At 49.5% G+C, this 12,392-nt stretch overlaps 5 protein-coding genes across 5 annotated transcripts; 3 read left to right on the plus strand and 2 right to left on the minus strand.

Annotated features, from left to right (window-relative positions):
* The first annotated feature begins 863 nt into the window (after window positions 1-863).
* Window positions 864-3,381, plus strand: N7455_008044 (uncharacterized protein). The gene is made up of 2 exons (XM_040955539.2): window positions 864-2,305; window positions 2,361-3,381. Exons 1-2 carry the CDS (start codon window positions 1,184-1,186, stop codon window positions 3,342-3,344), a joined length of 2,106 nt encoding a protein of 701 aa, XP_040813895.2. The 5' UTR covers window positions 864-1,183; the 3' UTR covers window positions 3,345-3,381.
* A 757-nt stretch (window positions 3,382-4,138) lies between these two features.
* N7455_008045 (lipoate synthase) lies at window positions 4,139-5,389 on the plus strand (the record flags this gene model as incomplete). The annotated part of the gene is made up of 1 exon (XM_040955662.2): window positions 4,139-5,389. The coding sequence occupies one exon, from the start codon at window positions 4,139-4,141 to the stop codon at window positions 5,387-5,389; it is 1,251 nt and encodes a 416-aa protein (XP_040813991.2).
* Window positions 5,390-6,060: 671 nt separating this feature from the next.
* N7455_008046 (phosphoserine phosphatase SerB) lies at window positions 6,061-7,582 on the minus strand (the record flags this gene model as incomplete). Its single annotated transcript, XM_040955597.2, has 3 exons — window positions 6,061-6,384; window positions 6,446-6,703; window positions 6,761-7,582. The coding sequence occupies 3 exons, from the start codon at window positions 7,580-7,582 to the stop codon at window positions 6,061-6,063; spliced, it is 1,404 nt and encodes a 467-aa protein (XP_040814028.1).
* A 907-nt stretch (window positions 7,583-8,489) lies between these two features.
* met16 (phosphoadenylyl-sulfate reductase (thioredoxin)) lies at window positions 8,490-9,802 on the plus strand. The gene is made up of 2 exons (XM_040955521.2): window positions 8,490-8,747; window positions 8,815-9,802. Exons 1-2 carry the CDS (start codon window positions 8,561-8,563, stop codon window positions 9,558-9,560), a joined length of 933 nt encoding a protein of 310 aa, XP_040813830.1. The 5' UTR covers window positions 8,490-8,560; the 3' UTR covers window positions 9,561-9,802.
* Window positions 9,803-10,756: 954 nt separating this feature from the next.
* On the minus strand, window positions 10,757-11,431 carry N7455_008048 (zinc finger MYND domain-containing protein; the record flags this gene model as incomplete). Its single annotated transcript, XM_040955569.2, has 1 exon — window positions 10,757-11,431. One exon carries the CDS (start codon window positions 11,429-11,431, stop codon window positions 10,757-10,759), a length of 675 nt encoding a protein of 224 aa, XP_040813898.2.
* Window positions 11,432-12,392: the final 961 nt, after the last annotated feature.

Genomic DNA, 12,392 nt, shown 5'->3' on the forward strand with positions numbered 1-12,392 from the left:
ATTCCGAGCTTTTTTTTTCTCTATCGATTGATAACGAGATGTTTGCACTGTTTGGACTACAAACTCCGGCCTCCAGCCCCTGGAGAACATCCACGGGCCGTGTGTGATCTATCTTAACCAATTTGCCTTTCTAACTAATGCAACCTTCTAAAGATATCCCCGATCTGTCTTCATAAATCGACAGGGCAATTGTTTCAAATGCATCTATCAACTAATTGTGCCGTGTTTTATATTAGACCCGCCGGGGAGTTGGATCTATCATTCTTAGTCAGCCCCATCTGGGTCAATCGAGCTCAGCAAGTATGAGGGATCATCTTGCGCCAGTCTATCAATCGAAATGATTGCTGTTTTGTCAGGTTATTCAGACTCAAATTGAGTGCCCGGGCCGATCAATCTAAGCCCTCACCAGGCATTTATATCCAAACCTCCATAAATTATGCTGATATGTACAATAACACCAGTATGAACCTGATGCATGCAAGGGATAGCCCGGAAGGGGTGGATTGCTGTTGCGACGAGACACAAGATCCAATGAAGACCCGCTTTAATACACCCTCTGGCTGATCCTGTTCCCCTTCACAAGTACCTGATTCGCCATGGCTCCTTTCTCCCCCCTCTTGCATCGCAGATGTCTCATTCCAAGTGCCCAGTCGGAACCTGACTATGACGACTTGAGCCAACGGATGGGGCCTCTCCACGTTGACGGGCTCCCGCAGGACGAAAGATTGAGATCTGGAGCCAATTGTTGCCCATCGTTGTCCTGGTTTCTCATCTTCTTTGGAATGCAAGGACAACTAGACCTCATTCCCACTATTATTACCCTGGCCCGTGCCTAGCACAACCTGACTGCAAGTGTTCGTGCCAGGCGACGGACCCTCTTTTCAGGCTCGAAGGGGGAATCGTTCCGTTGAACATTTTCGGGCTTTCATGGCAGGGTTGTAGTCCTGTCAAGGGATGTGCACTTGAGCCTGATGACCATACCCACCTTAAATTAGCTGACTAGCGCCACAGTCGCTGTATAAGGATATATCGAGCCCCTTGAGGTCCATTTGTTTTGACTTCGACAATAAACAAGCTGGATTGCAATCTCATCTGGGTTACTCTTGTCCAACACATTTTGCTTTTTTTCTTCGACCTTTCAGACCAGGATACTTACTTTCAGCCGCGAATACCATTGTCCAATATGGACTCTGGTGCGACAGAGATGCCTAACCATGCCTGTTTTCCGGCCCGGATCCAAACGCATATAAAAAACCAGGGCTCAAACTCGTCCTCGATGAGCCACGATGTGATGACAATGGCTGAGCCCGAGCCTATTCCATCACCGCGCCGATGGTCTCCCACCTACATACCCCGAAGACGAAGCCGACAGATGCCCTCACTATCATTTATACCATCACCAGTAATTCCGCGCATAGAGTCTCACGATTTTTCGGCCTCATCATCACGGCGCCCCACAGATCGGGGGCCAGCTTGCATGTCGCCCTTCCGCTCGGTTCGAAGAATGAAAGAACCATTTCAATTAATGCTTCCATCATCCCCGGCGTCCCTCGATGGCCCTGCTCCCAACTTTCCTGAAAAGCCAAACAAGGCATCGAAAGCGCCGGCCGATCACACGTTACGGACATGGCGCTCAGACCAAAACCTGACTTGTGGAAGCTTGGAAGCGTTCGGCCTTCTACCCAGCCCGCCTATATCAGAATCACGCCCCGCAAGCACGGGTCCTGAGTTATCTTACTTTGATTCACAGTCTTCGGAGGGATCAGGCCGATCAAGTGACGAGAAGGACGAGAAAAATAAGTCTGGTACCTCTCAGCCGGATGTTTCTACCACGACCGCCACACTGGAAATCGGGGAAAGGATACAGTACACCGCATACCGTCCCCCAGACTGGAACGATCAACCGCGAACAGATGTCATGAATGTCCATGAAGCCCACTCAGAGTTCGTACGCCAGTGCGAGTCTGGCGATGAACAGGAGTCGCAACCCCAATCTCCGAATAAGAATGTACCTTTCCAAGCATCCCCGAAATCAGTCCATACCGAGCAAGTCCTTGTTCCTGGCAGCTCACCGAGACCCCAACGCCCTCGGACTGGGACTGTATCGAGTGAAGCAAGCTGGGTGCCGAGTAACTTCTCATACTGTGAAAGATGGCTGCAAGGTGTCCCGGTTGACAAGGTGAATGACCATAATACATCTACGAAGGAGTTCACCAATCGGCGGAAGTTCCAGATTGTTGAGAACGATCCTCCAATGCCAAAACTCGACATCATCCCCGGAGCAAAAGCCCTTGAAGAGCCTGTGGTAAGTCCAAGACTTTTTCACTATGAGATACCATTGAAAGCTGACCCCCTGATAGAGATTCGTCGTCGCTAGCAAGACAAAACCGAAACTTGTTGACATTGCTCGACAATCATCGCCATCGCCTCCGCTGCTTCCACCGCCATGCTTGCTTCCAAGCACCGTACCGACAACCCCCGATCAGCGTCAAGAGGAGGTATCCGCATTTAGCCCGGACACTCCTCTTGATATGTCTGATAGTGGGTACGGAACTCGGGACTCTGGCTATTCCTTTGATAGCTATGATGATAGAAAAGTTGATGATGACGACGATGCACTTACCGACCCAGGTTCATTGACATCTTCCGACAGTGTCGGCTCAACCGTGATATGCGAGAAGCATGAATCCGCGCAGGGAGAGCGCGAGGCAAGCCCGCAACCTGAAATCAGATCGGGTAGTGTCAGCCCAAAGGCAGCATCACCACCAATAACTCACTCCCCAGGGCGGGCGTCTATCATGTCCGAAAAAGAGGATGAGAAACCACGCATATGGCACCATGACTGGACGCTGGACGATCATGAATGGACTTTAGATGAGCTGGACCACTCTGTCAAGGATTTTCCTCGCCATATGCTCCGTCTCGCATCACCTGTCATGGTATTTCTTCGCAAAAACGACGAGAAGACCTTAATTAGGCCCTTCCGGACTATATTCCCCGATGTAACAGAGAATCTACTCGACTGTCTCTGTGCTGCCCTCCTCGCTCGAAACTACCTCCTTTCTCTATCAGCCCTCCGAACCAAGTCGCCCGTCTCTACGCGCAAAGACGCATGCACCATCGACGGCGTCCCCAAAAAAGCATACACCACACTAGGCATCCAGCTCCCATCTGGGTCTGCCAGCAAGTCCAAAGACCCTCTTTTCAGCGCTCGCAGCACGGAGCTCCAGACACAGCTGGAGCGAATTGTGGACAATCTGCTCTTCGCCATCTGCGGCCGATCTGATCCTACTTTGAAATCAGCCGTTGAAGTTCTCGCCCAAGTTCTTGAAACCACTGTTTAGCATTGATCACTCCTTGCATCTTTCCTTTTCCTTGCCTCTATTAATCCTATTCTCTCGCTATACCTGACTAAACTTTGTCCTTCTTTCAATCTCTCCTTGTTGTGAAATTCTTTCCTGCACTCTCTTCTCCAAGAACCTTTCCTACTGTCTGCTTACCGTCTCTCCTTGTTATCTCTTTTCATATCTGTCTCCCTGCCATTACTCGCTCTAATCCTTGAGTTTTCTTTCTCCTATTTGTTTATCCATGCTCTCTTTCTCTGTCTCTCCTTCTAGTCTCTTTTCTTTTTGTTCTTTTGCTTTTTTCATACCCTTGCATCGCGCGGTCCTTGGAATTTTGTTTATTAAATCTGCGTTGGGGGTCAAGCATCTATAGTTAGTGTTTCAATAGCATAGTAACCATAATAATAATGGCATAATCAACCAGTATTCCAAGCTCCGGTCATACATGGAAACGTTCTCTCTAATTCTATGCTTTTCAACGCCTTTTCATTTTCCTATCTATAACACTGAGAAAGGTGAAAGACATGCAAGAAGACATTGCAGACTTCATTTCCAATATAACGTCAAGCATAGAGGCCGCATACTCCGAAGACATTTTTGTAGCATTATAAGCATTATTCCACCTTCAAACGTCATTTTATTGTTTTATTGCCCATCGACATTCAATCGTGGACGTACTTTCCCGCCCGATTTGATGCGGCGAATGGCTTAGTCATACTTTTCCGCGGGATCCTCTGCCCAGACAAACTCCAGTTCGGCTTTCTCCGATTTCACATAGCATACACTCATACACCATGGCAGCTCCAAGCAGAAGTCTACGACGCCTGTCGTCTTTCAGAGCCACCATATCCCCAGCCTCGACAGTAATTGCTCCCATCGGCCACCGAAGCTATGCCACAACGGACTCCTCATCCGCCACGAACACACCAGGAACCACACGGCGGAGAGCAACAAAGTTCCAGGATAAGCTGAATGCTGGACCCTCATTCTCAGACTTTGTCTCGGGAGGTCAAGATGAAGCTCTCGACCCATCGGAAGCCTACGCCCTGAAGACCGCGCTTGTCGGCCCCGCCGGCCGCAAAAAGGAAATGACTCGTTTGCCCGAATGGCTGAAGACTCCCATCCCAGACTCAAAGAACTTCCAGCGTCTAAAGAAGGATTTGAGAGGATTGAATCTGCACACCGTCTGCGAGGAGGCCCGATGCCCCAACATTTCCGACTGCTGGGGCGGCAGCGACAAGTCCTCCGCCACAGCGACAATCATGTTGATGGGCGATACCTGCACGCGCGGATGCCGCTTCTGCAGTGTCAAGACATCCCGCACCCCTCCCCCGCTCGATCCGCACGAACCCGAGAACACCGCCGAGGCCATCTCCCGCTGGAGCTTAGGATACGTGGTGATGACGAGTGTGGACCGTGACGATCTGGTGGACGGCGGTGCGCATCACTTCGCCGAGACAGTTATCAAAATCAAGCAGAAGAAGCCGAGTATGCTGGTCGAATGTTTGACCGGTGACTTCCGCGGTGACACCGAGATGGCGGCAGTGGTTGCGCGGTCTGGACTAGACGTTTATGCGCACAATGTTGAGACTGTTGAGGAGCTTACGCCCTTTGTCCGTGACCGCCGCGCCACGTTCCAGCAGTCTATTCGTGTGCTTGATGCTGCGAAGAAAGCTGTTCCGGATCTTGTTACGAAGACTTCGCTCATGCTCGGTCTCGGTGAGACGGATGATCAGCTCTGGGATGCCCTGCGTCAGCTCCGCGCTGTCAACGTCGATGTCGTGACATTCGGTCAATACATGCGCCCTACGAAGCGTCACATGGCTGTTCAAGAATACGTGACACCTGATCGATTCGAGCTGTGGCGCCAGCGTGCCCTTGATATGGGCTTCCTGTACTGTGCCTCCGGCCCCTTGGTGCGAAGCAGTTACAAGGCTGGCGAGGCCTTCATCGAGAACGTTCTCAAGAAGCGTCGTGCTGGCTCTGCCACCGCTGAGCGCACTGTCGATCAGAGCGCTGCTACCACCGACGAGGCTACCCGGTGAAGTGTCTTGCATTTGAACAAAGATCCGATCCAACCACCTAAATAAGCCTGTTTTTTTTTGTCTTCTGACTACATGCACATGTCACTAACCTCTTGGCGCTATCTTTCTTGCATCTTTCTGGGTTGTCGGTTTTTGGGGTTTTTATTAAGGGGATTTTTCGCTGGTTTTGTCATTTCAACAGTCCCAACATTTCAACACAGGATTTGTACTTTGTATCATCATTGGAGAAGTCATTCGTGGCATATTCCTGTTTGTTTCTAATTCCAAGCATCACTAGAAATCAACTCAGTGCTGCTTTTTCTCATATCACGTCTCAAAATGTCATAGATCATGGTCCGAGCCTGCTCCGTTCCCCGATGCACTATATCCCGCCTCCAAGGTGAACCCGCCACACGTAGGGATAGTGACAGAATCCACACGCTATACAATGATTCCATGCTCCGTCCTACGTCCTATCCATCACAGCCATAGACTCTGCTAAAGGTAAGGACCGACATAAACTCCACAACTCTTCAACACCAGAAATCTCCAACTCGAGCCCTACAACCAGCTGTGGACGCCGTTTCAGGCTAGACTTTTGGAGGGGTATAATCCAAAAGGTTAGATCTGAGGGCAAGATTCACACACAAGTATACACTCTACTAATAACTAGCGTTTAGCTACTCAAGGACTTATTGCGCGTCGGAGGTCAGCTCCGCGATGTCCTCGTTGTCCATGCCAAGAAGGTAGAGGACATCGACAAGGCTCTCGCCGTTGATGCGGACGGGGGCCTCCAACTGGACCTTGGACTTAGCGCGCCAGGCGACGCCAAGGCCTGCAGCGTGGAGCATGAGGAGATCGTTGGCGCCATCGCCAACGGCCAGTGTTTGCGAAAGGGGGATGCCATGCTCGGCGGCGATGGACTTGAGGAGAGTGCGCTTGTGCGCGGCGTCGACGATGGGGTAGGACGGCACCAATTTTCCGGTCAGGGTCTGGGTGGCCTCGTCGATTTCAAGCTGGATGGAAGGTTAGATTGGATGAAACAGAAATAGTAAGAGGAAAACAGGAGATGCTTACGTGGTTGGCAATGGCAATGTCGATACCGAGCTGTTCCGCGAGCCACTCGGCGAGGGGCTGGAATCCGCCGCTCACCACGGCGATCTTGTAGCCCAGAGTCTTCAATGCGCGGCAGAGCTCACGGGCGCCCTTGGCGATTTTTAGAACGGACTTGAGCTTCTCGAAGACATCTGACGAGACGCCGTTGAGAAGACCAACGCGTTCCTTCAATGACGCGGTAAAGTCTAGTTCGCCGTTCATGGCGCGTTCAGTAATTGCCTGCATTCATGTTAGTCACTGATATAGAAATTTGAAGCCTTGACGGGAATAACTTACGGAAACCTCCTTTTCAACACCGATGAACTTGGCGATCTCGTCAATGCACTCATTGTCAATCAAGGTGCTATCCATATCGAAAACGGCCAGGCGCTTGTGCCGACGGAAGACGTTCTCCTTTTGCAGGACAACCTCGACGTTCCACTCGCGCTCAAAGCGCCAGATGCTCTCATGCTTGCGCAGATCTGGGAACGAGAGATACTCCGGGTTTGGTGGGGGAGAGAATGTGACCTCCACAACGCGGGGGTGTTCATCGCGGTCAAGACAGCGGTGCGAGGTGTTCATGCGCTGGTAGGGAGTGGGAAGGGTTTCCAAGATCTGAAGGAAGTTGGTCAAGCACAGCTCAGAGACGTATGGGCCGTACAGGTGATCCAGTGGCTCCGGCTCCGGAGCAGGCGGCTCCCGCGGGAACTTATCCATGTCATCTGTCGGGGCAGAGCCTTCGGGCACCTTGGGAGTTGGGAGCTTGTCGCCGGGGGCATTCTGAGGCCCTGAGTCGGGGTGGAAGTGGGGGTGAACGGGGTTGTTAGATTTGTAGTAGATGGTCGCGACGATTTGCGACGTGCCGGTGGGAAGAGGATTTGCTTGGTGGTTGAAAATGCTGTGGATGATGCCGCTGTCGGTGACCCTCTCCGGGTCTGGCTTGATTGGATTCGAGCTAAGGACCAGGTTATCGTCCACCTGGTGAGCCAGAACCTCGCCGATGGTTTGACTGATTGAGTTGATTGGAGCCATCGGTTTGTACTGCTGGTGGTCCTGCAGGAATGAACTGCTGCGCATTTGGCCGAGGGACGGCCTCGTGGTACGGGTAGAATCTGCCATGGTGAACTACTAGCGAAGGGATCTGGTAGAGAGTTATTTGCGAGTTGAAGCTATGTTGAGAGATCTCACACTTCCGAAGATCACAAAAGACTTGCGCCGATCGGCACGTGGGACTCGGTCCCCACTAATGCACGTGATGTTGGTACCCCTCTCACGTGTGATACCGCCTGGCAGAATTGACAGTGAGGCTCATAGAGATGGACAACCCCCGGGAATAAGATGAGCTCAATTTTGAGATAAGCACCTCATCCAGATCCACCATGACTTCAGGGTATGACCATTCTATTCATGGATATAATGATATATTTTCCAATCTATGTACGGAATACATACTATGACAACCACGGTTCCCCTATCGGGTATGTCCAGGATTATTGGTGATTAAGAAACCTGCTAATTATATGATGTAGGAAGATCTAACCCTTGGAAGAATACTCCCAATGATCGGAGTTATTTATCATCGACCGGGTTGGTCATCGTCAATTACCAATATCCGGGGGGGTAACCTTTCCAAGATTGGTATCAATAAGCTACGACCCTAAATAATCACATTCTACGCCATTCTGTCCAAGAATGGGCAGAATCGACTTCGATATTCTGCCAGTCTGACCCTACAACGCCTGTTGTGGGTCCACCGCCTTCTAAAAATGAGATCGTCTCCACTTTGAGAAGGCGGTGAGACAGAAGAATTCGAGCACGCAATCGCCAACGATGGCGTGCTTGAGTGGTTTTCATTCTCCACTCTGACGAGTGACCAATTGAATCATTGCCTCGTCGAAATGAAGAATATCGGAAGAAGAGTATGCGAGGGACGGATCTCCGGATGATGTGATTGCCCCTACTGTTCTTATATTCTCGCCCCGATTGCCCTCTGGGACTTTGTTCTTCATACTCCCACTCTTCAATCTCTTCATACATCCAATACTTCAATATCTTCTCTGTGAAGGTCATCTCCGTGCCATCTATATTACCTACACTATGCCGGCCAAGATGCCCAACAACTACTCCTCAGAGATGGAGGGCATTGACAACCATGATGCTATGACTGAGTCGGGCTATGTCAGTGCTGGCTCTGGTTCTAGCGAGGAATATGTCCCCGAGATTGTTTTTACCAAGCCCCATCTTCAGTTCCTCAACCGCCAGTTGCAATTCCTTGAGCCCCAAGGTTCGTACTGATGATATCTATAATGACCCCTCTTTCCGAAGACCCTTTATCTGACTCCTCCTTATAGAGATCTTAAAATGGTGCATTACTTCGCTTCCTCATCTCTTCCAGACCACTGCCTTTGGTCTCACAGGTCTTGTCACCTTGGACATGCTCTCGAAGCTGGAGGTACCTCGTCCCCAGATGGTTGATCTCGTCTTCCTTGATACTCTGTACCACTTCAATGAGACCATGTCCCTGGTCGACCGTGTGCGTCGCAAGTACCCCAACAACAATGTGCACATCTATAAGCCCGCTGGCGTCGACACCACTGCCGAATTCGAAGCCAAGTACGGTACCAAGCTCTGGGAGGTTGACGACCAACTCTACGACTGGGTCGCCAAGGTTGAGCCCGCTCAGCGTGCCTACCGTGAGATGAATGTCCACGCCGTTCTCACTGGCCGCCGCCGCAGCCAAGGTGGCAAGCGTGGTGACCTCGACATCATCGAAGTCGACGAGGCCGGCCTTATTAAGATCAACCCCATGGCCAACTGGTCTTTTGACCAGGTCAAGCAGTACGTCAAGGAGAACGATGTGCCCTACAACGAGCTCCTCGACCGTGGTTACAAGAGCATTGGTGACTGGCACTCCACCCAGCCCGTCGCTGAGGGAGAGGACGAGCGATCTGGTCGCTGGAAGGGACAGCAGAAGACTGAGTGTGGTATTCACAACCCTCGGTCCAAGTACGCCCAGTACTTGATGGAGATGGAGCTCAAGCGTCAAGAGGAGGCTCTCTCACAGGCTCTGCACACCCAGCTGACGCCTGTTGTCTGATCTTTCCTTTTGACTCCTTCCACTGCATACCCCTCGGCGTTCCTTCTGTGATACCTCTCTGTTTTTTTCTGTTTTTCAAGCGGTTTCTTTTCAAGAAACGGTACAAAAAGTACTATTTGCATTTACATCCTCCCTGCACAGGGAGTCGAGTTTAGTTCTCAAGCCCACTATGGCAATTGTTTGAGACATGATAATGATATTCATATGATAGATGAAATAAAAAATTCATATTTTTAAATTCACTCCATTTCCATACGTGTAAATCTGTTTCAATAGCTCCAAAATCCTTTTTGGTCCTTCCATTTGTGTTGACAGACGGTCACGTGCGGAGCCAACCCTAGTTTTCCCCCGATCCTCAGGCATCACGGTATCACCGCTGATATACACAACAGATACCTGAATAGTGGTTGAATAGTATTTTATCTTTCCAACATCTGACCGAGTTACATGGCGACAGAATGTAGGAAACATGTCACTGAAACATGCCGCTGGCACCATCAAACCCGATGGCCCTATGTGATCCGTCACGTTTTCTAACCTTGCATCGATTTCAAATTTGGACTATAAAATCATAATAGCTATATAAATATGTATATCTTAATTTCTAACATAATTTGACTAGTAGAGGCTAAGATATCGCGGAAACGTTAATGTTAATGTTAATGTTTTGATATTGGATATATATTTGTGATTCATACGAGAGTACCACAACTTTCTAAGTGAACCTCTATAATTTATAAATTATCTGAATAACGTGTTTTCTCGCCTTTTTAAACGTGATATATAAATTTGACTAATAACTAACTCCGAATTATTGAAACAATAAAATATGACCCGAGATAAGGACTAGAAACGGGGTCTAAACATAGGGTAATTAAAAAAAGTTATTATATTGTTTAGGGCCCAAAACCAAGTCGATTAGTGGGTCGGGTTGGGTTGGGTTGTGGGCTTCATGGGCTCTGTGGAGGTCTACTAACATAGAACTACAATACCGCGAAAGGCTCCAATATCTAGTGGATTGGCGGATACAAAACCCGCTTGATACACAGGGTGCCTGCATTGTTAAATTGTGTACACGTGAAGCGTAAAGACTTGATATCTGAGTTGACTGACCGCGCCACGTAGGATATCGAAAGAATTGATTCCAAATATGGTAGAGACATATTAACAGAAAAAATATCAAAGAATCCTCAAACTCAATAATAAATATCAGCCGCACATTCCAGTCCGTGAGCCTCAGCGTTCGCGCTTTGACACTCCACCGAGCAATATGAGACTTGCAAGCACTGAGTACACGGATGTAGGGGCTTATCCATCGACGGAGTAAACCCACAATTCTCACAGGTCATCTCAACATTCTCGACACCGCTATCCGGGAGATCATACATAGCCATAGCTTCCACCAGGCCTTTGCTCCACTTCGTCCAGCACGCCTCGGCACTGCGAAGCTCTTCAGCGGTAGTGACGCCAACGTCACACAGCTCGCGTCTCATGCCAATTTCCTGGCACCTACGGGATACAGCCTGCGCAAGGCTCTCGTCGGTAGTGCTCCAGGTGAACGGCGCAAATGGTTCCATGTTGCTGCCCATCTGGGGAATTGGGCCCGGCTCATCGAATCGGTTGACGAATGCCTCCAATAGCAAAGGTACAATGATTTTAGCCTGCTCGTCGGGCGAGAGAGGAGAAATTCGGGAGCGGCCCTCGCATTCATGGTGGTTGTTGTATGGATTTGCGAAGAATACAGCTTCGCCTGGGACTCCGGGAAGAGCCTTCACGGCGAAATGGTAGTGGTTGCGTTTCCCGGATGCATCCTTCTCCGGGCGCTGGAGAGCATTGAAGCTCTGTAATTGCGAGGCAGTAACACTTTCCATTGTTGTGATGATGGTGAAAAAAGGAAGCCGATGATGTTTTAAATTCTCCGAATTTTGTTGCGTTCAATTAGCCTTGGGTGATGATCCACAGGTAGAAAGGCTTGGCGCCCCGCGGACGAACTGCCTTCTTTCATGCTTATCTTTACTTTTGAGAGCCTCTGTCACTTGAAAGGCTGCAAAAACGGGTTGAAATTTTGTATCTCGATGTGGTTTAATTGCCAAATGGTCCCTAATCTTGACAGGGGCACGTGTCAGGCGCTAGTCCTGCGCCACTCATTGGGCGCCTGAAGATGGGGCCAGCTTGGAACATCGAGAACGTGCTCACTGCACATGTTCATGTGCGTAAAAGATTAGCTCATTTAGCGTGAATCTATTGTGGGCTTCAGTGTTTGGTCCTTCACCGACAGCGTTTTCCATGCTTGAAAAATGTTTTCCTAGCTTAAGTTAATTAATTCTCACTTGGGACCTGAGTCAACTCTCACTTGGGACCTCAGTCAACTCCCACTTGGGATCTTGAGTGTACTCACGTAGTTCAGCAGGTAGAGAGACTGGTTGAATATCTTTCAATTCAGTGTCCGAGTTTTCCCTCATTTGCCTCAAGCCGAGGATCTGTTGAATCTATTTGATTCCGAGTGAAGAAATTGGTAAACTAGGGTAGCTTTTGGGCGATTCGTTCATTTCGCGAATCAAGTTGGAGACGAGGGTTTTGCCTCTAACTGACCTTAGTCGAGCACGCAATTCATGAAGACGTGATATCATATCAACAGTGGGCATCGGCATCCTTGCAGGTCAAAGAACACGAGAAAGGCGAAAGATCTTGATAAAATAAGGGCACAACTGATAGAGTTAAGGGGGTAAAGAGGACAAAGGAGTAGACGAAGTGGACGAAGAGGACCAAGAAGGCAAAGAAGGAGAAAAAGAAGAGGAAGAGGAAGAAAAACTCTAGAGTTTTTATCCAGAG

This window comes from Penicillium solitum, assembly GCF_028829755.1.
Source record: "Penicillium solitum strain IBT 25940 chromosome Unknown utg000005l_segment0_segment0, whole genome shotgun sequence".
NCBI lineage: Eukaryota > Fungi > Ascomycota > Eurotiomycetes > Eurotiales > Aspergillaceae > Penicillium > Penicillium solitum.